The sequence below is a fragment of the Callithrix jacchus genome, chromosome 2 (assembly GCF_049354715.1).
Source record: "Callithrix jacchus isolate 240 chromosome 2, calJac240_pri, whole genome shotgun sequence".
In the NCBI taxonomy this organism is placed as follows: Eukaryota; Metazoa; Chordata; class Mammalia; order Primates; family Cebidae; genus Callithrix; species Callithrix jacchus.
In genome coordinates this window covers 82,364,272-82,387,612 of record NC_133503.1, presented here as the reverse complement: position 1 = coordinate 82,387,612, position 23,341 = coordinate 82,364,272, and the positions used below count along the sequence as shown (strand labels likewise).

Sequence of the window (23,341 nt, the reverse complement as noted above, 5' to 3'; positions counted from 1 at the left end):
CTGTGGATAGGGAGTGAATACAGGGCGGACTATACTGCTTGAAAAGCTTCACTGGAAGCAATACGTAGAGTGGATTGTGGAGGAGCAAGAATGGAAAGGGGGAGGCTTGTCCAGAGCATACAGGCGAGGGATGTACGGCCAAAGGCGGAATCCCAGACGACCGCAACTCGTAACATATTTATGTTTGCACGAAAATAAAGTTTGGAAGAAAAGTGTTGAGGGCCCAAGGGATTCATTTTTCCGGCGTAGTTCCAGTGCAATGGCGACGCCTCAGGCCACTGGGACAGGCAGGCCTCCGCGCGGGGGCGCCCCAGCAACCTCGCAGCCGGGCCTTCCCGCCGGAAGTGCTCTCCTGACCCGTCGCCGCGTAGACCTCCGCACCGCGCCGCGCCGCGCCGCGCCGCGCCGCGGGAAGATGGCGTTGGAGGCCGGCGACATGGAAGATGGGCAGCTTTCCGACTCAGATTCCGACATGACGGTCGCACCCAGCGACAGGCCGCTGCAAGTGCCAGTGAGTGTGAAGGGAGGGTGGGTGGTCGTGGCTGGGCGCGCGAAGCCCGGGCCCCGGGGAGCGCGCGGGCGGCGATGAGGGTGAGGGTGAGTGGTGGGAGCGAGGAGCCCGGGCTGCCGGGTCATTGGCAGTAGAAGGGCTAGCAGGCGTCACCCGGGCTGGCTCACGGAGCCCGGGTTTGGGAGGCCGGGGGGTAGCGGCGGCAGCGGTTAGGCTTGCGGACCCCGACCCGGCTGCTCGCTGCGAGGCGGGGTGCGCGAACCTTGGCGACTCCTGGAGGCGGGCTTACGGCGGTCTCGCAGCGGTCTCTGGGCCATCTCACCTCCGCCCATAAACTTAGGGCTTCCCTAGCGCCGCTAGGTGACTGTAAAGGGGTAGATTTTACTAAAAATGTAGCATCTGGGGACATCGACCCTAAATAGCCTGTGATGCTCATTTTCTACCTGGACCGAAGGGAGACTGAGACCCAGGAATGAAGTTTATCGCTTACTCAGAGACCTGGTCTTCCATCTTTCCGCCGAACCTAGCTTTGTCATGAGGTACCACGGTATAGGTTTTTGCATTAGCTTCCCTGGTTTTGTTTGTTTGTTTGAGACGGAGTCTCACTCTGTGTTGGAGTGCAGTGATGCGATTTCGGCTCACTGCAACCTCCGCCTCTGGGGTTCAAGCGATTCTCCAGCCTCAGCCTCCCAAGTAGCTGGGACTACAGGCGTGCGTAGTAACCACGCCCGGCTAATTTTTTGTTTGTTTGTTGTTGTGAGATGGAGTCTCCCTCTGTCGCCCAGGCTGGAGTGCAGTGGGAGTGGTGCGAACTCAGCTCACTGCAACCTCGGCCTCTCGGGTTCAAGCGATTTTCCTGCCCCAGCCTCCCGAATAGCTGGGATTACAGGCGCCTGCCGCCACGCCAGGCTAATTTTTGTATTTTTAGTAGACACGAGGTTTCACCATGTTGGCTCGGCTGGTCTCGAACTCCTGACCTCAAGTGATTCTCCTGCCTCGGCCTCCCAAAGTTCTGGTATCATGGGCGTGAGCCACCGTGCCAGACCCAGCTACCCAGCTTTCTAAACGGGAATTTGTCTTGACTGCCTTAGGTAGGTAGCACTCTCTTTGAGAGAGCTTTGTTGCCAGGCTACATGTGTTCAAATCCTGGTGCCACCAGTGTGTGACCTACAGCAGGTTTATTTAGCCTCACCGCTTTTTGTCTCCATTTGTGGAACTGGCATGATGTACCACTGATAGGGCTTTTTTACGATTTTTTTTTTTTGAAATGGAGTCTCCCTCTGTTGCCCAGGCTGGAGTGCAGTAGCATAGTCGCTGCCTCCCAGGTTTAAGTGATTCTCCTGCCTCAGCCTCCCAAATAGTTGGGACTGCAGGCGCTGCCACCAAGCCCAGCTAATTTTTGTATTTTCCGTAGAGACAGGTTTCACCATGTTGGCCAGGCTGGTTTCCAACTCCTGACATCAAGTAATCCACCTGCTTCGGCCTCCCAGAGTGCTGGGATTACAGGCATGAGCCCGTGCTGGGCCTATTATAAGGCTTCTATGGAGCATACTGTACACTGTAATGCCTGATAAGTGTTAACTCTGATTATTATTTGAAGATAGGAAGATAGATCATTCTAACCTCTATTTCTAGTGTAGTAGAAGTTTAGCAAATACTTGGTTTAGTGTATAATACAAAAAGCAAAGGTGATTTCTTTCTTTCTTTTTTTCTTTTTCTTTTTGAGATGGAGTCTGCCCTGTCACCAGGCTGGAGTGCAGTGGCACAATCTCAGCTCACTGCAACCTACACCTCCTGGGTTCAAGCCATTCTCTGCCTTGGCTTTCTGAGTAGCTGGGATTACAGGCACACACCACCACACTCAGCGAATTTTTGTATTTTTAGTAGACACGGGGTTTCACCATGTTGGCCAGGATGGTCTTTATCTTCTGACCTGGTGATCTGCCTGCTTCTGCCTCCCAAAGTGCTGGGGTTACAGGCATGAGCTACTGTGCCTGGCCAGCAAAGATGATTTCTTTTGCATAGAAATGTCTTAGGAAATTAGTACCAAGGTATTTTGTTTTTCAGTCTCAGGCTGTTTTACATAAATTGACCCATGACTTGGTAAATAAACTTAATGCTGTACACTCTGGGGTTTTAAAGGTATCATGCCCAGCCTGGCAAGACCCCATCTTTACGAGAAATGCAAAAAATGATTAGCTGTGTATGGTGACGGTTGCCTGTAATTTCTTCAAGAGACTGAGGTGGGAGGATCACTTGAGCCTGGGAGGTTGAGGCTGCGGTGAGCCATGATTGCTCCACTGCACTCTAGCCTGGGCCACAGAACAAAACTGTCTCAAAAAAAAAAAAAGTAATTATTATGTATGTCATTTTTAAACATCTGACAATAACTGAAAAGTCTGAAATCTTTTACAGGTGACAAGAGCTTTGGTAGTATTGTGGAAAGAGATCTTAGAACTAAGTGCTGCATTGTAAACATAAGAATTTGTGACTTTTAAATTGGCAAATCCATGTGGAACTTAGAAAAGTAGGGACTGTTTGGTCTCAGACTTGTCTTTGAAGATCAGTTCCATTTTGGAATGGCACAGTTGAATCTCTAAATTTTTAAAAATTAGGTAGGTGGAGTTTGTGTGTTTTGTGAAATTGATTGTATTTCTTGCAGAAAGTGCTAGGCGGGGACAGTGCTATGAGGGCCTTCCAGAACACGGCAGCTGCATGTACACCAGTATCACATTATCGAGCTGTTGAAAATGTGGATTCAAGTGAAGAGAGTTTTTCTGATTCAGATGATGATGGCTGTCTTTGGAAACGCAAACGGCAAAAATGTTTTAACCCTCCCAAACCAGAGCCTTTACTGTTTGGCCAGAGCAGTCAAAAACCACCTGTTGCTGGAGGAAAGAAGGTTAACAACATATGGGGTGCTGTGCTGCAGGAACAGAATCAAGATGCAGTCGCCACTGAACTTGGTATCTTGGGAATGGAGGGCACTATTGACAGAAGCAGACAATCTGAAACCTACAATTATTTGCTTGCTAAGAAACTTAGGAGGGAATCTCAAGAGCATACAAAAGAACTAGACAAGGAACTAGATGAATATATGCATGGTGACAAAAAAATGGGATCAAAGGAAGAGGAAAATGGGCAAGGTCATCTCAAAAGGAAACGACCTGTCAAAGACAGGCTAGGGAACAGACCAGAAATGAACTACAAAGGTCGATACGAGATCACAGAGGAAGATTCTCAAGAGAAAGTGGCTGATGAAATTTCATTCAGGTGAGCATTTGAATTACAAATAAGTACTAGACCGGATGGTTTCTATTTATAGGAAATAAAGTAAAATAGATGCCAAATACTTTAATGATCTTTTTTTTTTCTTTTTTTCTTTCCTGAGACAGAGTTTCACTCTTGTTACCCAGGCTGGAGTGCAATGGTGCGATCTCGGCTCACTGCAACCTCCGCCTCCTGGGTTCAGGCAATTCTCCTGCCTCAGCCTCCTGAGTAGCTGGGATTACAGGCACGCGCCACCATGCCCAGCTAATTTTTTGTATTTTTAGTAGAGACGGGGTTTCACCATGTCGACCAGGATGGTCTCGATCTCTTGACCTCGTGATCCACCCACCTCGGCCTCCCAAAGTGCTGGGATTACAGGCTTGAGCCACCGTGCCCGGCCTTTTTTTTTTTTTTTTTTTTTGAGACAGGGTCTTGCTCTGTCACTGAGGCTGGAGTGCAGTTGCTCACTGCAACCTCCTGGCTCAGGGATTCTCTCACCTCAGCCTCCTAAATAGCTGGAACCACAGGCACATACCACCATGACCAGCTATTCTTTGTGTTTTTAGTAGAGGCAGGGTCTTGCCATGTTGTCCATGCTACTTTCGAACTCCAGAGCTCAAGGGATCCACCCGCCTTGGCCTCTCAAAGTATTGGGATTACAGGTATGAGCCACTGAGCCAGCCTAATTTATTTTATTTTACTATTTTTTTTTTTGAGACAGGATCTCACTCTGTTGCCCAAGCTGGAGTGCAGTGCTGCATTCACACCTCACTGCAGCCTGGAACTCTTGGGCTGGAAGGATCCTTCCACCTCAGCCTCCTGAGTAGATGCAACTACAGGCACAGGTCATCATGCCTGGCTGATAAAAAAAAAAAAAATTAGAAGGGGTTTCACTATGTTGCCCATGCTGGTGTCAAACTCTTGGGCTCAAGCAGTCCTCCCACATTGGCCTCCCAGAGTTCTGGGATTATATGCATGAGCTACTGCACTGCTCACAGATTTTTTTTTTTTTTTAAGAGATGATCTTGCTGTGGTCACTCAGCTGGAGTGCAGTAGCACAATCGTAGTTCACTGAAGCTGAACTCCTGGGCTCAAGCAGTCCTCCTGCCTCAACTTCCCAGATTGCAGGGATTATAGGTGTGAGCCACTGCATCTGACTCTTTTTGAGAATTTTTCTGTTTCTATTTTTGAAACAGTTTTGCTCTGTCGCCCAGGCTGGAGTGCAGGTGCAATCTTGGCTCACTGCAGCCTCCGCTTTGGAGTTCAAGCGATTCTCATGTCTCAGCCCCCTGAGTAGCTGGGATTATAGGTATTTGCCACCACACCCGTTTAATGTGTTTTTGGCTTTTTGTTGTTGTTGTTGTTGTTGTTTTTAATCTTTAGTAGAGATGGGTTTTCACCATGTTGACCAGGCTGTTCTCAAACTCCTAACCTCAGGTGATCCACCTGCCTTAGCCTCCCAAAGTGCTGGGAATACATGCATGAGCCACCGTGCCTGCCTATATTTTCATTTCTTTTGGGTGCATACCCAGAAGTAGAATTGCTTGGTGTATGGTAAATTTACAATTCATGTATTTTAACTCTGAGCATATCAAAAGTTCAGATTTTGAGTTAACATTTTCATTAGCTCTAAATCACTAAGGAACAATGTCACAAATTTGAAAACAGATATGGTTTAAGAGTAATGTAGCTGGTAGGAAAACAAGTATTTACTTTCCGGGAAGCCTATCTGAATACCAGTACTTGATTTTTAAAATACTGGGGAAGTTTGGAATTTGAATGCTGGAAAGGAATTTAGAGACTTTGTAAACTAAAACTTTCATTTTACAGATTAATGTTAGACCTGGAGCTAAACCCTGATCCTTGTGTTCCAAGTCTATTGCTTTTTCCATAAAAAGGCACTGCCTCCTTTTGAGGAAAAACAAAGGGTGCCAGGTCTGAATTCTCGATCTCTTGAAAGTGTGAGCTTTAACACTGGAAGAATTACTTAGGCTACCTATGTTTCTAACCTCTCAATGACAAAATGCAAACGATAGTACCTGTCTTGTAACATACTTCAGAGAATCAACTGGTGTAGTACATGTAAGGTTCTTAGGATTGTGCTTACTATAATCATAATAAGCCATCAGTAAATATTAGCTATTTCTATTTCTTTGTCCTGAGGCAGGGAGTCTATGAGGGAAAGATCCTATCCCATTTTAAAACTCCAGACATCTCTGAGTTAAGGGGACTAGCTTTTAGGCATAATAATTAAAAGCATATATGTCCATTACTTTGATAATAGTGGACTGGTTTTTACTTCTTTTGCATTTAGTCCTGCATTCATCATGCTGTATGTGCACATTTATTTTGAAATCTATTATAATCCAATAAGGCAAATAAAGAAGCCAAATATGAGAGTTGAGATGGAAACTTGAGGTTACCTTCTCCTTGTGTTACCCAAGATTAGGAATATTTACATGTCAGTGATTCCAAGATTAAATATTAAAGCTTTAGAAAAGTAAGTGTTACTAGAATCAGATTTTTATTCTAGCTGGGGGTTAAGCTGGAGAATGAGGTAGATTTCTTCAACTTTGTACAACAAACAAAGAGGTTAATTTGACTTATTTGTTTCTTATCAGGTTACAGGAACCAAAGAAAGATCTGATAGCTCGAGTAGTGAGGATTATTGGGAACAAAAAGGCAATTGAACTTCTGATGGAAACTGCTGAAGTTGAACAAAATGGTGGTCTCTTTATAATGGTAAGATTGCTTAACTGTTTTTCTTTTTGTATGGTTTATCCTGTGTTTTTGTTTTTGATTACAAATTTAACTTGGCCTTTGTTGGATCTCTGATTTATTATTCATTATTACAGCAAGTTTGAAGTTTTTAAACCATTATCAATAATGAAGACTGGGTTAAAAAAAAAAAAATCAGTGGCCGGGTGCGGTGGCTCACACCTGTAATCCCAGCACTTTGGGCTGCCAAAGTGGGCGGATCACCTGAGTTTGGGAGTTCGAGACCAGCCTGACCAACATGGAGAAACCCTGTATCTACTAAAAATACAAAATTAGCCAGGCATGGTGGCGCATACCTGTAATCCTAGCTCCTCGGGAGGCAGAGGCAGGAGAATCATTTGAACCCGGGAGGTGGAGGTTGCAGTGAGCCAAGGTCACACCATTGCACTCCAGCCTGGGGAACAAGAACAAAACTCCATCTCAAAAAAAAAATTAGTACAGTCGTTTTTACGTTTAATACTTTCCTTACCAAAAAAAAAACCAGATAAATCGTAGCCTGTTACTGTATAGTCACCAAAACATTTCTTACATGATTCATTAAAGGTAGGGTTTTTTTCTTGTTGTTGTTGTTGTTTTTAAGGAGTTTCACTGTGTCACCCAGGCTGGAGTGCAGTGGCATAATCTTGGATCACTGCAACCTCCGCCTCCTGGGTTCCAGCAATTCTCCTGCCTCTGTCTTCTGAGTAGCTAGGATCACAGACGTGCCACCACAGCCAGCTAATATTTATATATTTGTATTTTTAGTAGAGATGGGGTTTTGCCATGTTGGCCAGGCTGGTCTCGAACTCCTAAACTTAGGCCAGGTAATCCACCTGCCTCGACCTCCCAAAGTGCTGGGATTACAGGAGTGAGCCACTGTGCCTGTCCAAGGGGTTGAAATTTTAAGACAGCGGTGTCTAGGGTAGACTAGGAGCTCAGATCTTGAGAATATGGGTTTTAGAGTTTGGGTACCTTTTTTTACTTCTGGATTTACAACATATTAGTTGAAATTTGACTAAGTCGTTTGACTTCTTTTAGCTTCAGTCTCCTCAGCTGTAAAATGGGGATTATTCCTACGTTGTAAGGGTTAGAGGAGATAATGCATATAAAGTACTGACCACAGTGTCCAGCACTTAGCAATGGTAGGCAGAAGTGTTATTTTTGGTTTAAAAGGGTCCTGGGGTGGGAGAGCAATAATGGGAGGAAAGTTTGAGAAGCACTTTACTGTTTCAGAATGGCAGAAAGAGCTCCTCTGGTTAGGCCAGATCATGAGCACTGGCAGTTATAGAAGGGTTTGGCATGTCTCATTTAACTCAGCTTTCACCACAGGGTGAGGATGAAGGTTTGAACAACTTCCTTGTTTTTTGTTACTGATAAGTCTGAATAGTATAACATCACAAGGGAGTAGATCAATATTGTGCTTTAGACATAGGGAGAAAAAAACCCAGTTAGGATTGATAGCATTGGCTGAGGAAATAGCCTGTGAACATAAATTACAGAAGTCAAAACAGAGGTTAGCAACAAAACAAATAATAATCATGAATGTACTGCTATCCTGTTTGTGTCATTGTTAAAGCACTTTGATTTTCATTTAGTTGACCACAAAATTAGAGATTTCATCAATATTTTAGTACTATAATAAATTTTATATTTCAGTGAGCTAATGGAGATTTACTAAATATTGGGAAGGTACAGGTTCAAATTAACTTTCTGTTGCCCAGGCTGGAGTGCAGTGGCGCGATCTTAGCTTACTGTAACCTCCACCTCCTGGGCTCAAGCCATCCCCAACCTCAGCCTTCTGAGTAGCTGGGACTGCAGGTGCATGCCATCATGCTTGGCTAATTTTTTGTGTTTTTAGTAGAGACGGGGTTTCACCATGTTGCCCAGGCTGGTTTTGAACCTGTGAGCTCAAGCAATCTGCCCACCTTGGCCTCCCAAAGTGCTGGGATTACAGGTACTATGTCAGGCCCCCAAATTTGCTTTCTTTGGATGAGTTCTTTTTTTTTTTTTTGAGACGGAGTTTTGCTGTTGTTACCCAGACTGGAGTGCAATGGCATGATCTTGGCTCACCGCAATCTCCACCTCTGGGTTCAAGCAATTCTCCTGCCTCAGCCTCCCAAGTAGCTGGGACTACAGGTGCGTACCACCATGCCCAGCTAATTTTTGTCTTTTTAGTAGAGACAGGGTTTCACCTTGTTTACCAGGATGGTCTCGATCTCTTGACCTCGTGATCCACCCGCCTCGGCCTCCCAAAGTGCTGGGATTATAGGCGTGAGCCACCGCGCCCTGCCCTGGATGAGTTCTTTCCCTGAATAGTTACTGAGTGCTTTCTCCATGCCAGGCACTGTTCTGGACAGGGGAGCTTATGTTGTGCTTGGGGGAGAGGAAGACAGTCTATAAACAATAAATATAACTTCAAGTGTGTTAAAACGTGATACATTGACCAGGCACACTTGTAATCCCAGCACTTTGGGAGGCCAAGGTGGGTAGATTGCTTTAGCCCAGGAATTTGAGACAAGCTTGGGTAACATGGTGAAATCCTGTTTCTACCAAAAAAAAAAAAAAAAAAAAAAAAAATGGCTGGCTTGCTGGCACAAGCATTTAGTCCCAACTATTCAGGAGGCTGAGGTGGGAGGATCACTTGAACCTGAGAGGTCAAGGCTGCAGTAAGCCAAAATCATGCCACTGCACTCCAGCTTGGGTGACAGAGTGAGACCCTGTCTCCAAAAAAAAAAAAAAAAAAAAACCCCAGTGATATATCCTGTGGGAAAAGAAAGAAATCAAATGGAGCTATAGGGAGTAGCGGAAAGGAGGACGTTGCAGTTAAACTAATGTGGTCTGGATAGACTATTAAGAAGGTGCCATTTGAACAGAGACTTGAGGTGAAGCAATGACTACTGCAGGAAGAATAGACCAAGTAGAAGCAACAGCCATTGTAGAAGTGAAGGATGCCCGGCAAGGCTAGAACTAGGGTGAAGTGAGCAGTTTACTTGCTGTAGGTGCAAAATTTGAGATTGCCTTAAAAACTCAATAATCAAAATGAATATTATTTGAATGTATTAGTTTCAAAAATCAAAATTAATGCAAAAAATCCATAATGGACAAAATTTTAACAACAGGCTTTTACCCTGTATTTGGCAAGACTGCTCTCTCCACCCTGATCTCTGCGTAGTTCCTGTCTGAACAAGGGGCCAATGTGGCAGGAGCAGAGTGCATGAGAGAGTTGAATAGGATGTAAAGTCAGAGAGGTAATTGGGCCAGGTCTAGTAGGAACCTGTTTGCCACCTGAAAGAATTTGCCTTTTACTTTAAATGAAATGGCCCCTAGAGGGTTTTGAACAGATGAGAAATACATTTCATTTTGGCTGCTGTTTTGAGAATAGACTGAATTGGGGGTAAGAGTAGAAGCAGGAAAAGCCATTCCAGGTGGGTCTGACTAGCATGGTAGCAGTGGGATGAAGGAAAAGTGGTCAGATTCTGGGTATATGTGGAAGATAGAGCCAACAGAATTTCCTAGTGAATAAGATGGAGGATGTAAGAAAAGGAAGAGTCAAGGTATGACTCCAAGGTTTTTAGCCAATTTAAAGAGCAACATCCAAAAATTCACAGTAGCTCCAAAGTCTCAAAAGTCTATTAGCATGAAGATGGAAGGATATATATAATGGATCGTTTAATGAAAAGACACAGATTACAAACCGGGCCCAGTGGCTCATGCCTCATCACTTTGGGAGGCTAAGTCAGGCATATCGCCTGAGGTCAGGAGGTTGAGACCAGCCTGGCCAACATGGTAAAACCCATCTCTACTAAAAATACAAAAATTAGCCAGGTGTGGTGGTGTTTCCATGTAATCCTTGCTGCTCAGAAGGCTGAGGCTAGAGAATCACTTGAACCAGGGAGGTTGCAGTGAGCGGAGATTGCACCACTACACTCCAGCCTGGGCAACAAGAACAAAACTCCGTCTCAAAAATATAAACCAATTTACACATCAGAATCCCATTTGGGGTTGGGGTTACAAATATATGTGGCATATAAAAAAGTAAAAAGATGGCTAGGTGTGGTGGCTCGCACCTCTAATCCTGAGACCAGCCTGGGTGACGTGGTGAAGCCTAATCTCTACAAAAAAAATACAAAAATTAGCTGGATATTGTGGCACATGCTTGTAGTCCCAGCTACTTGGGAGGCTGAGAAGGTGGGAGGATCCCTTGAGCCCAGGAGGTCGAGCTGCAGTGAGGCATGATCACACAACTGCACTTTAGCCTGGGCAACAGAGTGAGACCCTGTCAAAAAAAAGTAAAAAGATTATATATGTGAAAATATTACAGTAATTAACTATGGGTAATGGGATTACGGTGGTTTTTTTCTTTCCTTTTTTTGTTTTTTCTTTTTGATAAAAAAAAAGAAACAGGGTCTCTGTCATCCTGGTTGGAGTGCAATGACACAATCACAGGTCATTGCAGCCCTGACCTCCTCAGCTCAAGCAGTCCTCCCACCTCAGCCTCCCAAGTAGCTGGGACTATAGGCTTGAGCCACCATGCCCAGCTAATTTTTGTATATTTTGTAGAAACGGGGTTTCACCATGTTGTCCAGGCTGGTCTCAAACTCCTGGGTGCTCAAGCAATCCATATGCCTCTGAGATTACAGGTGTGAGCCACTGTACCCTACCTATTTTTTCTTTTTCTTTTCTTTTTTGAAACAAAATTTCATTCTTATTGCTCAGGCTGGAGTGTAATGGTGTGATCTTGGCTCACCGCAACCTCCACCTCCCGAGTTCTAGTAATTCTCCTGCCTCAGCCTCTCAAGTAACTGGGATTACAAGCATGTGCCACCATGCCCTGCTACTTTTGTGTTTTTAGTAGAGATGGGGTTTCTACATGTTGGTCAGAGTGGTCTCAAACTCCCAACCTTGGGTGGTCCGCCTACCTCGGCCTCCCAAAGTGCTGGGATTATAGGCGTGAGCCACCGTGCCTGGCCCTATTTTTTCTTGTAACTGGATGTTTTGCTACTTTTTTCTGTAGTGAGTTGTCCGACATGCACATGCTTAGCTGAGGTCAAACAAGACAACACTCAGCCTTGTTTCAGCTTCCTTACTATAAACAGGTGTCCTTTTCAAGGTCTGTTTAGTGCCATCTTTTTCACATTTTGTGCTTTTTTTTGCTCCCCGAGGATTTTGCTGTTTAAAATGGCCCCTCCAAGGGTAGTGCTGTAGTGCTGACTAGTGTTTCTAAGAGCAAGAAGACTGTGACATGCCTTAGAGAGAAAATATGTGTTAGATAAGCTTCATTTAGGCATGAGTTACAGGCTGTTGGCCATGAATTCAATGTTAATGAATCAACAATAAGGTGTCTTTAAACCAAGATACATACAAGGTTATATTCTGAACTGTTGACAAAAATGTTTATCAGAAGCTTTCAGGAACATAACCCTGTATTTTCCAGATGTAATGTTTTAATATTAACATCAACTTTATAAAACAAACTACCATGACTAGTGAGAAGCCACTGTGTGTGTGTGTGTGTGTGTGTGTGTGTGTGTGTGTGTGATTTATTATATATATTTAAATCTTTGATCCCTTTGGAATATATCTTGGTATAAGACATGAGGTATAAATCCAACTTAGTATTTTCCATGGTGGCTACCCAGTAGCTCAACCACCAATTCTGTGTGTGTGTGTGTGTGTGTGTGTGTGTGTGTGATGGAGGTTTGCTCTTGTCAACTAGGCTGGAGTGCAGTGGCACAATATCAGCTCACTGCAACCTCCGCCTCCCGGGTTCAAGCAATTCTCTGCCTTAGCCTCCAAAGTAGCTGGGATTACGGCCATGTGCTACCACACCTGGCTGATTTTTGTATTTTTGATAGAGACAGTATTTCACCATGTTGACCAGGCTGGTCTCGAACTCCTGACCTCAGGTGATCCATCTGCCTCGGCCTCCAAAGTGCTGGGATTATAGGCATAAGCCACCTCACCCGTCCTCAAACACCAATTCTTGAATAATATATTTATCTTCTCCAACTTCAAATAGTATCTATATCATAAACTAAATACCCATATATATTTGGCCTTTTTTTCCTAGGTTTTCTATTTTGCTTCACTGATCATTCTAGTTTTATTTTGATACCACACTGTTTTAATTATTGAGACTTTATGATGTATTTTAACATCTAATAGAATATTCATGCAGGGATAGGTGGCTCACACCTGTTTTCCTAGCCCTTTGGGAGGCTGAGGTAGGCAGATAACCCGAGGTCAGGAGTTTGAGACCAGGCTGGCCAACATGGTGAAACCCCATCCCTACTAAAAATAGAGATGCAGCATAAAAATGGCTCGATCTCAGCTCACTGCAACCTCCGCCTCCCGGGTTCAGTTGATTGTCGTGCCTCATCCTCCCAAGTAGCTGGGATTACAGGCGCAAAAATTAGCTGGGCATGTTGTGAGCACATATAATCCCAGGTACTCGGGAGGCTAAGGAAGAATTGCTTGAACCCGGGGCGGGGGGGGGGCGTGCAGAGGTTGCAGTGAGCCGAGATTGTGCCACTTTACTCCAGTCTGGACAAAAAAGTAAAACTCCATTTCAAAAAAAAAAAACAAAAAAAATGCCAGGAGGCTGAGGTCAGGATTTTGAGACCAGCCTGGCCAACATAGTGAAACCCCATCTCTACTAAAACAAAAAAATTAGCCAGGTATGGTGACACGCACCTGTAGTCCTAGCTGCTGGGAGGCTGAGGCAGAAGAATTGCTTGAACCTAGAGACAGAGGTTGCATTGAGCTGAGATCGCACCACTGCCCTCCAGCCAGGGCGTCAGAGCGAGAGTCCATCTTAAAAAAAAAAAAAATTCACTGAATTAGCCAGATGGCAGATAAAAACAGAAAATCCAGTCATTTGTTAGGTCATTTGAGCTAAGTGGCCTTTTTTTTGTTACCATATAGATTTTTTTAAATCACAGAATTTTAGAGTTAAAAAAGGCCAGATACTATCTTTGACCTTCATTTTATAAATGAGGGTCAGAATCAGGACTGGACTTCAGATCTCATATTCCTTCAATACCCTTTGTTGTGTGTCTGTTCAAAGATGCCTTGACCACTTATGAGAAGAGTATATACAGTTTAACTTTTCTGTTTATTTTTGTAGAATGGTAGTCGAAGAAGAACACCAGGTGGAGTTTTTCTGAATCTCTTGAAAAACACTCCTAGTATCAGCGAAGAACAAATTAAGGTAATGATAATGTCCTCACCTCTTAAGTACTGTCATAATTTGACTTCTACTCAGCCTCTAGCTTCATTTTCTATGAATATCCATTATGTGCTCTGCCTTCAGTGGACTGATTTTGTTATTGTCTCATTCTAAGTAACCTTTGTGCCTTTTATTTATTTGTGTGTTTATTTATTTATTTCAAGGCGGAGTGTCACTTTGTCATCCAGGCTGAAGTGCAGTGGTGTGATCTCAGCTCACTGCAACCTCTGCCTCCTGGGTTCAAGCGATTCTCTGCCTCAGCCTCCCGACTAGCTGGAATTAAAGGCGCCTGCCACCATGGTTGGCTGAGTTTTGTGTTTTTAGTAGAGATGGGGTTTCACCATCTTGGCCAGGCTGGTCGTAAACTCCTAATATCATGATCCACCCACCTTAGCCTCCCAAAGTCCTGGGATTACAGGAGTGAGCCACCGTGCCTGGCCAATAATATATTTTATATACTTTCCTCCTAAGCAGGATAGGTTTCCATATTCCATTTGTTGTATCACCTCTTTTTTTTTGAGATGGAATTTCTCTGTTGTTACCCATACTGGAGTGCAATAGCACGATCTCGGCTCACCGCAACCTCCGCCTTCTGGGTTCAAGCAATTCTCCTGCCTCAGCCTCCTGAGTAGCTGGGACTATAGGCACGCACCACCATGCCCAGCTAATTTTTGTATTTTTAGTAGAGACGGGGTTTCACCATGTTGACCAGGATGGTCTCAATCTCTTGACCTCGTGATCCACCCACCTCGGCGTTATCACCTCTTTTATTCTTTTTTAAAATTATTTTTATTATTATTATTTTTATTTTTGGAGACAGTCTTACTCTATTGCCCGAGCTGGAGTGCATCATCACAGCTCACTGCAGTCTTGACTTCCCTGGTATTAGATAACCCTCCTACCTCAGCCACCCACGTAGCTGGGACCACAGACATGCTCCACTATGGCCAGCTAATTTTTGTATTTTTTGTAGGGGTGGAGTTTCACCACGTTGGCCAAGCTGTTCTCCAACTCCTGGGTTCATGCAGTCCTTCCACCTTGGCCTCCCAAAGTGCTAGGATTATAGGTGTTAGCCACCTCACCTAGCCCTCCTTTGTTCTTTTTAACCCCACCATTTTCCTTCATGATTTAGACATTTTGAAGAGTTAAAGATGGTTAAGTCAGGTGCAATGGCTCATGTCTGTAATTCTAGCACTTTGGGAGGCCAAAGTGAGCAGATCACATGAGTTGAGGAGTTCAAGACCAACTTGGCCGAGATGGTGAAACCCTGACTCTACTTAAAATACAAAAATTAGCCAGGCCTGGTGGCAGGCGCCTATAATCCCTGCAACTCGGGAGGCTGACGCAGGAGAATCTCTTGAACCTGGGAGGCAGAGGTTGCCGTGAGCCGAGATCACGCCACTGCACTCCAGCCTAGGCAACAGAGCGAGACTATGTCTTTTTAAAAAGAAGAAGAATGTTGGGTTACTTTATTATATTCTGGTGATTATCTCCTCGTGGCTTTGTTTCATTCATTATTCTGTCTCCAGTATTATCAACTGGAAAGTTGACTCTTTAGTATTTTAAATCATTTTTTTTTTCTTTTTTGTTACCAGGAATGTCTTTTATCATTCTTCTACAGTATGGGTTTTTCAAAACTTAAAATTTGTTATCTTTTAATTTGTTAATCAGAGAACATGATTTGCACTTAGCATTTATGCAAATACTAAAGACTGAGAACTAACCTCTTGCATAGGAAAGAGGTGGTACACATCTAACACAGCCAACATGTTTGAGTAGCTCTGTATGTTTTTTTGTTTTGTTTTTTCTTTGCGTTTTCTTTATGATAACAATGGTGATAAAGGTAATAGGAATGCGTCTTTTAGCCACACTGGTTGTAACGCTGATGATGACAGATAAATAAAAGCCACTTACCTTGAGCTGGTCCGGTTAATCATATTTTGCATCTGCTCAGTGTGGTTTCTTTTTCCTTGCTTTCTGGCTGTTCACTTAACAGTCATTTTAAAAGAGTCAGCTGCTGGGCCTGGTGGCTCACGCCTATAATCCCAGCATTTTGGGAGGCTGAGGCGGGTGGATCATGAGGTCAAGAGATCAAGACCATCCTGGTCAACATGGTGAAACCCTGTCTCTAGTAAAAATACAAAAACTTAGCCGGGCATGGTGATGTGTGCCTGTAATCCCAGCTACTCAGGAGGCTGAGGGAGGAGAATTGCCTGAACCTAGGAGGCGGAGGTTGCGGTGAGCCAAGATCGCACCATTGCACTCCAGCCTGGGTAACAAGAGCGAAACTCCGTCTCAAAAAAATAAAGAAATAAAAATAAATTTAAAAAGTAAAAGAGTCAGCTATATTGACATTCCAGTAGGATATGTTATTGTTATTGCACATCTAAAATCTCTAGTAACGACTGTTTTCATCTCATTGTAACAACCTTTTCAATAATACGATTTGTAATAATGTAAGTTTCCTTAGGAACACAACTGTTGAGTGGTAGCAAAGATTATACTCTGATGTTCTCTCCTCTCCCTCAAATCTTGAAAAAGTATGTACTTAAAAGATACCTTCTAAATAACTAAACCCTGAACAAACAGTATTCACAGGCAGGAGAGAAGAAATACTGTAACATTTACTGACTGCCTCCCACAGGACCAAAGATTTATATTATGTAACTTAATCTTCACCACATTGTATCACCATGAATGTTACTTTGTTATGCAAATGAATAGTCAAAATTATATGCCTGGGATCACAGGAACACTCTGACTCCAAACCCACCTTGGGGTTATTTTCACTGTAATGCATCTTTGTAATTCAGTTACTCCAGCTCATTGGGGTAAAACTATTTTAATGCCAGAAGGTTTTCATGTTAAACTACCAGAAACTTTGCATTATAATAACAAAAAATAGAAACATTTAGAATATCTAATAGTAGGGAAACGTTGACTTATAAGGACTTTTTTTTTTGAGACGGGGTTTTGCTCTGTTGCCCAGGCAGGAGTGCAGCGGTGCGATCTTGGCTCACTGCATCCTGTGCTTCTCAGGTTCAAGCAATTCTCCCACCTCAGCCTCTTGAGTAGCTGGGATTACAGGCGACCACCACAGCCAGCTAAGTTTTGTATTTTTGTAGTTTTAGTGTTTTTAGTTTCACCATGTTGGCCAGGCTGGTCCCAAACTCCTAACCTCAGGTGATCCACCCTCCTCGGCCTCCCAAAGTGCTGGGATTATAGGCGTGAGCCACCTCGACTGGCCAAAAAACTATTTTTAAAAAGAGATGGTTTCACTCTGTCACCCAGGTCTGACTGTGTTGCTCAGGCTGGTCTTGAACTCTGGGAGTCAACTGATGTTCCTGCCTCGGCCTCTCAGAGCGCTGGGATTACAGGTGTGAGCCACTGTACCTGGCAGTTTTGTTTTGTTTTGAAGAGATAGGGTCTCCTGTTGTCACTCAGGCAGGAGTTCAATGGCACTATCATAGTTCACTGTAGCCTCAAACTCCTGGGCTCAAGTGACCCTCTTGCCTCAGCCTCCCAAATAGCTGGGACTACAGGCACATACCATTATGCTCGACTTCTTTTTTTAAATATTTTGTAGAGACAGGATCTTCCTATGTTGCCCAGTCTTGTCTCAAACTCCTGGCTTTAAGCAATCCTACTGCCTGGGGCTTCCAAAGTTCTGGGATTACAGACATGAGCCATTATGCCCGACCAGTGAAATTTTATTATACGTAATTTATTTCAGATGCCACCCAAATGACAATGTTATAATTATTCTTTCAATTGCTGTATTGCTAACAGTCACCATATGTAGAACTTAGAAGCCAGAACTTGACTGAGAGGGTTTGTTTTCCTGTTTTAAAATTCCATTTGGGTACATGACCTCATAGTTAAGTTTTGTTTTAGAAAACACAAAGTTTTCTGAAGGAAAAAAAGCATTAGTTAAAACTTTATTTGCTTTGTTCAAAGAAAAAAAATAAAGCTCAGCTAAACACTATAGAGTCAGATCCTTAACTTGGAGATTTAAGTATAGGTATAGATGGGTGAAGGGAAAATTTTCCCTCAAATTTTCTCCCTGCATTTGTGATAAAGATATTAACAACATGTTGCAACAACATTTTTTTTGTTGTTGTTACAACAACATTTTTGGGACCATTTCCCACTTTCTACTATTAAATTCATAACTCATGGGAATGAACTTTATTTTATTTATTTTTCATTTTTTGAGACAAAGCCTAGCTCTTTTGCCCAGGCTGGAGTCCAGTGGCAAGATCTCTGCTCATCCTAAGTTCAAGCGATTCTCCTGTCTCAGTCTCCCAAGTAGCTGGGATTACAGGTACCCGCCACCATACCCTGCTAATTTTTTTTTTTTTTTTTTTTTTCCAGTAGAAATAGGGTTTCACTATATTGTCCAGGCTGGTCTCAAACTCCTAACCTCAAGCAATCCACCCACCTTCGCCTCCCAAACTGCTAGGATTACAAGCATGAGTTACAGCACCCAGCCAAAGTTTGTTTTGTTTTTAATAAGGCTTGCCATATCTGGAGAGAAAAGGGTAGCTTCATAAAATTTACCCAGTGTTACCAAGCCTTAAACTACTAGAATTCTTAGCAAGATGCGTGGATGTGCTTCCATATAAAATAAAAATACTTTTACTTACGGCTTCTTCTTATTCTTTAAGTTAAAAGTAAATGAACTCTTAGAAAAAAATGCAAATCATCAAATTTTTGTGAAGGCAGTGTGATAGATTTTAAGAATATTGGCCTGGGTGTAGTGGCTCACGCCAGTAATTCCAGCACTTTGGGAAGCTGAGGCAGGTGGATCACCTGAGGCCAGGAGTTTGAGACCAGCCTGGGCAACATGGAAAAAACCCATCTCTACTAAAAATACAAAAATTAGTTGGGTATGATAGCTCACACCTGTAGTCCCAGCTACTCAGGAGGCTGAGGCATGAGAATTGCTTGAACCTAGGAGGCAGAGATTGCAGTGAGCTGAGCTCAGACCACTGCTCTCCAGCCTGGGTGACAAAGCCAGGTTCTGTCTCAAAAGGAATAAAAAACAGAAAAGAAAAAAAAAAAATGGAGGAGGGCCAGGCACGGTGGCTTACACCTGTAATCCCAGCATTTTTGGATGCTGAAGCGGGCAGATCATGACGTCAGGAGTTTGAGACCAACCTGACCAATATGGTGAAACCCCGTCTCTACTAAAAATACAAAAATCAGCTGGCCATTGTGGCACAAGCCTGTAATCTTAACTACTGTGGAGGCTGGGACAGGAGAATCACTTGAACCCGGGAGGCAGAGGTTACAGTGAGCCAAGAGCTCACTATTGCACTCTAGTCTGGGCAACAGAGTGAGACTTCGTCTCAAAAAAAAAAGGAAGAGAAATCACCAGCTACTTGTGATGCTGAGGCAGGAAGATTGCTCAGGATTAGTCCAGGAATTCGAGGCTGCAGTGAGGTATAATGATACCACTGCACCACACCTTGAGTGACAGAGCAAAGTCCCATCTCTATCAAAAACTTTAAAAAAGGCCAGGCACGGTGGCTCATCCCTATAATCCCAGCACTTTGGGAGGCCGAGGGGGGTGGATCACGAGGTCAAGAGATCGAGACCATCCTGGTCAACAAAGTGAAATCCCGTCTCTACTAAAAATACAAAAGTTAGCTGGGCATGGTGGTGCGTGCCTGTAGTCCCAGCTACTCGGGAGGCTGAGGCAGGAGAATTGCTTGAACCCAGAAGGCGGAGGTTGCAGTGAGCCGAGATCATGCCATTGCACTCCAGCCTGGGTAACAAGAGCGAAACTCCGTCTAAAAAAAAAAAAAAAAAACTTAAAAAAAAAAAGAAGAATGTTGAAGAAATCATATATGAGTTTAGATTTTATACCTTCACGTGTTAACCTCTCTTTTTTTGCCTCATTTTCCACATCTGAAAACAAGGATAGCATGACTATCTCATAAGGTTTTTGTGAGGATTAAATGAGTTAATTTGTGTGTAAAGTCCTTAGCAAAATGCCAGTGTGTAAAAGTACTCACTTGGTAAGTGGTAGCAAGCTTCATTATATTCTGAATTCACCTTTGTTTTTCTTTTACTTTTTTCTCATGTATGTATCCTCCTTTTCCATCCTCATTCTTCCTCATCTCTTTACCAAATACTTTTATTATTTCTCTTCATCAAAACACTCATATTTTGAAGTTTTCCCTTACCCCTTCATTTCAAAGATCTTTATGCCTTCCTCTGCTAATTCTGTGTGCTACTTATAACGATTTAGCTTAAATTTTAGGAGAGGGTCTCCTTTATCCCACCATCTTCCATAATGCTTTTTATACAAGAAGGGATTGGGATTTGTATTCTTTAAGAATATAACAGGGCCTGGCTTCGCTGCAGCTTTTAGGAGTCCCTGCCCAGGAGATAATAGGGTCCCAGAAGTATGTCCTGCTACACCGGCTTCTTTTTTAAACCTTTGAACCTTCTCTGTTTTATTACAGATAGATTATCTCATCTGAAAATCCAAAGTGCTTCAAAACTTTTGCTTTTTTGTTGTTGTTGTTGTGTTGTTTTGTTTTTTGAGACAGAACCTCACTCTGTGGCCCAGGTTGGAGTGCAGTGGCGCAATCTCGGCTCACTGCAACCTCCACCTCCCATATTCAAGCAGTTCTTCTGCTTCAGCCTCCTGAGTAGCTGAGACCCACAGGCATATGCCACCACGCCCAGCTAATTTTTGTACTTTTAGTAGAGACGAGATTTCACCATGTTGGCCAGGCTGGTCTCCAACTCCTGACCTCAAGTGAACCACCCACTTTTGACTTCCCAAAGTGCTAGGATTACAGGCATGAGCCACCATGCCCAGCCTTCATTTAGGAAAGTTTTAACTGTAGAGATGATAAGTTATGGTAGAATAAGCATGGCCCTAAACCTAACACTAGGCTGGGTTTAAATTGGTTTCAATCTTTATTTGCAGTGAGTACTTAATATCTTGAACTTTATCTTAATAATGAGCCTAATAATATTTGTTTATGGGCCAGTCGTGGAATAAACTTTTAATACATGGTAGTTCTTATTTACTAAAGTTGTTCCTGTATTATAGGACATCTTCTACATTGAAAATCAAAAGGAATATGAAAATAAAAAAGCTGCCAGGAAGAGGAGAACACAAGTGTTGGGGAAAAAGATGAAACAAGCTATTAAAAGTCTAAATTTTCAAGAAGATGATGATACATCACGAGAAACTTTTGCAAGTGACACAAATGAGGCCCTGGCATCTCTTGATGAGTCACAGGAAGGACATGGAGAAGCCAAGTTGGATGCAGAGGAAGCCATTGAAGTTGATCATTCTCATGATTTGGACATCTTTTAAGTACATTTTCAACAGTATGAGGACTAAGCCTTTCTATAATAACATTGTAATAAACCATTTTTACTGAGATTGCAACATTTTGCACTGAAAAACATGAGAATCTGGAGGAAAGATAATTGTTTTCTTGTTTTAAATAAAGTATGTGGGGAAAGGAATGCAACTGATAGAAACATTTAAAGGTATCTCATGTCTGACAAAATACTTAAGAGTATATAGCACAGGATTTAATTTCTTAATCTGTTGCATGTGCTAATTATTATGACTTAATAGTTGATAATCAGTTTTATCTAGGTCATAACATACTATTCAAAAGTTTGTTTGCTTTTTCAAGTTTATCTCTGCATTGAATTATGCTTTGGCTTTAAAACAGTCCATGAAAATCATAACAGGACATATAAATTATTAAGCTGTTACAAGTGCATTCAGATTTGCTTTTTCTGTGTTCTAAGAACTCAGGCAATTTTAAGGATAAAGACTAAAATTGGCCAGGCTTGGTGGCTCACACCTGTAATCTCAGCACTTTGGGAGGCCGAGGTCAGGAATTCAAGATCAGCTAGACCAACATGGTGAAACCCCATCTGTACTAAAAATACAAAAATTAGCTGGGCGTGATTATGCATGCCTATAATCCCAGCTACTCGGGAGACTGAGGCAGGAGAATCACTTGAAACTGGGAGGCAGAGATTGCAGTTAGCTGAGATCCAGCCTGGGTGACAGAGCAAGACTCCATCACACACACAAAAAAAGACTAAAATTAAGATATTTGGACTGATGGTTCTTCCTACTCATTTGTTTGTCCAGAAGTAAGTAAATGTCAGAAGTTTTTCAGATAATTATTTGTTCTTTTTGTTTTTTGTTTAAGTCAGAGTCTCAATCTGTCGCCTAGGCTAGAATGCAGTGGCAGTCTCGGCTTACTGCAGCTTCCATCTCTCAGGTTCAAGTGATCACGAGCCTTAGGCTCCTGAGAGCTGGGATCACAGGCATGCACCACCAAGCCCAGCTAATTTTTGTATTTTTAGTAGAGACTGTTTTCGCCATGTTGACCAGGCTGATCTCGAACTCCTGGCCTCATCCTCCCAAAGTGCTGGGATTACAGGCGTGAGCCACTACGCCCAGCCTATTTGTTCTTAAATTTAACGTGTTTTTTGACTTCTTAATTAATTTTGTTATATACTAAATGTGATCTCCTGTGTATTACCACATACACTAAAAAAATTTTCAAACTGGGCGCCATGGCACAGTTTGATAAAAATCCCAACATTTTGAAAGGACAAGAGAGGAAGATTGCTTCAACCCAGGAGTTCCAGACCAAAATGGGCAACATAGTGAGACCATGTCTCTAATTTAAAAAGGAAAAAGAAAGGAAGCATTCCCAGTGGCAGCCTGCCTAAGACTTTTACCTTATGTTAAGGAAGTTAAGTCCTTAAAAGGTCACATAGGCTGGGCACGGTGGCTCATTCCTGTAATCCCAGCACTTTGGGAGGTTGAGACAGGTGAATCACTTGAGGTCAGGAGTTCAAAACTAGCCTGGCTAATTTGGTGAAACCCCATCTCTACTAAAAATACAATAACCAGGCATGGTGGTGCATGCCTATAATCTCAGCTACTTAGGAGGCTGAGGCAGGAGAATTGCTTGAACCCGGGATGCGAAGGTTGCAGTGAGCCAAGATTGTGCCACTGCACTCCAGCCTGGGTGACAACAAAACTCCATCTCTAAAATAATAAAATGTTACATGTGCATGAAGTTTTAAATTACCCTTTCTTAATGAAGAAAATAAAGGTAGTTTAGACATTCCAAGAGTTAACTAGCTTACCGAATATATTAAGCAGAAATTTTGTATATTAAGCAAAAATGTAAAACTCAGTAATTACAAACTATTCCTTACAATTAATGTAATTGAAGTCTTTCAGTAGTTCTGAGAATATGGTCATTGAAGTTGGATCTAAGGAAAGTGGTTATCGTTTGCTTTTTATTTATAAAGAATGCAAAAATAAAATTAGATTTTTGGCAGTCCTTAATGAGCTTCAAGTGACTATTTTTAAATCTTAAATGTTCTTTCATTAAATTGCTTTAACCAAGAAAAGAAAAATATTTTTAAAAGGTAACTGGATATTGACCCTAACTAAGATAATTTATGGGAGGTGATTTCAGAGATAGTACATAAGAGCGATAATTATTCTGAATACTTAAATGCCACATACTAATGTAAATATTGCCAATTTTTCTAGAGAA

General features: G+C 42.7%; 1 protein-coding gene across 1 annotated transcript; it reads left to right on the top strand.

Moving 5' to 3' along the window:
* Nucleotides 1-397: 397 nt before the first annotated feature.
* Nucleotides 398-23,127, top strand: PHAX (phosphorylated adaptor for RNA export). Its single transcript, XM_002744646.6, has 5 exons — nucleotides 398-511; nucleotides 3,174-3,784; nucleotides 6,403-6,523; nucleotides 13,665-13,748; nucleotides 20,839-23,127. The coding sequence occupies exons 1-5, from the start codon at nucleotides 416-418 to the stop codon at nucleotides 21,106-21,108; spliced, it is 1,182 nt and encodes a 393-aa protein (XP_002744692.2). The 5' UTR covers nucleotides 398-415; the 3' UTR covers nucleotides 21,109-23,127.
* The last annotated feature ends 214 nt before the right edge of the window (nucleotides 23,128-23,341 follow it).

Bases quoted from the DNA above. Each gene is read 5' to 3' on its own strand.
- PHAX (XM_002744646.6), top strand. From the start codon at position 416: ATGGCGTTGGAGGCCGGCGACATGGAAGATGGGCAGCTTTCCGACTCA. The intron at 512-3,173 runs GTGAGTGTGAAG...TATTTCTTGCAG, and splicing joins ACAGGCCGCTGCAAGTGCCA to AAAGTGCTAGGCGGGGACAG. The intron at 13,749-20,838 runs GTAATGATAATG...CCTGTATTATAG, and splicing joins TCAGCGAAGAACAAATTAAG to GACATCTTCTACATTGAAAA.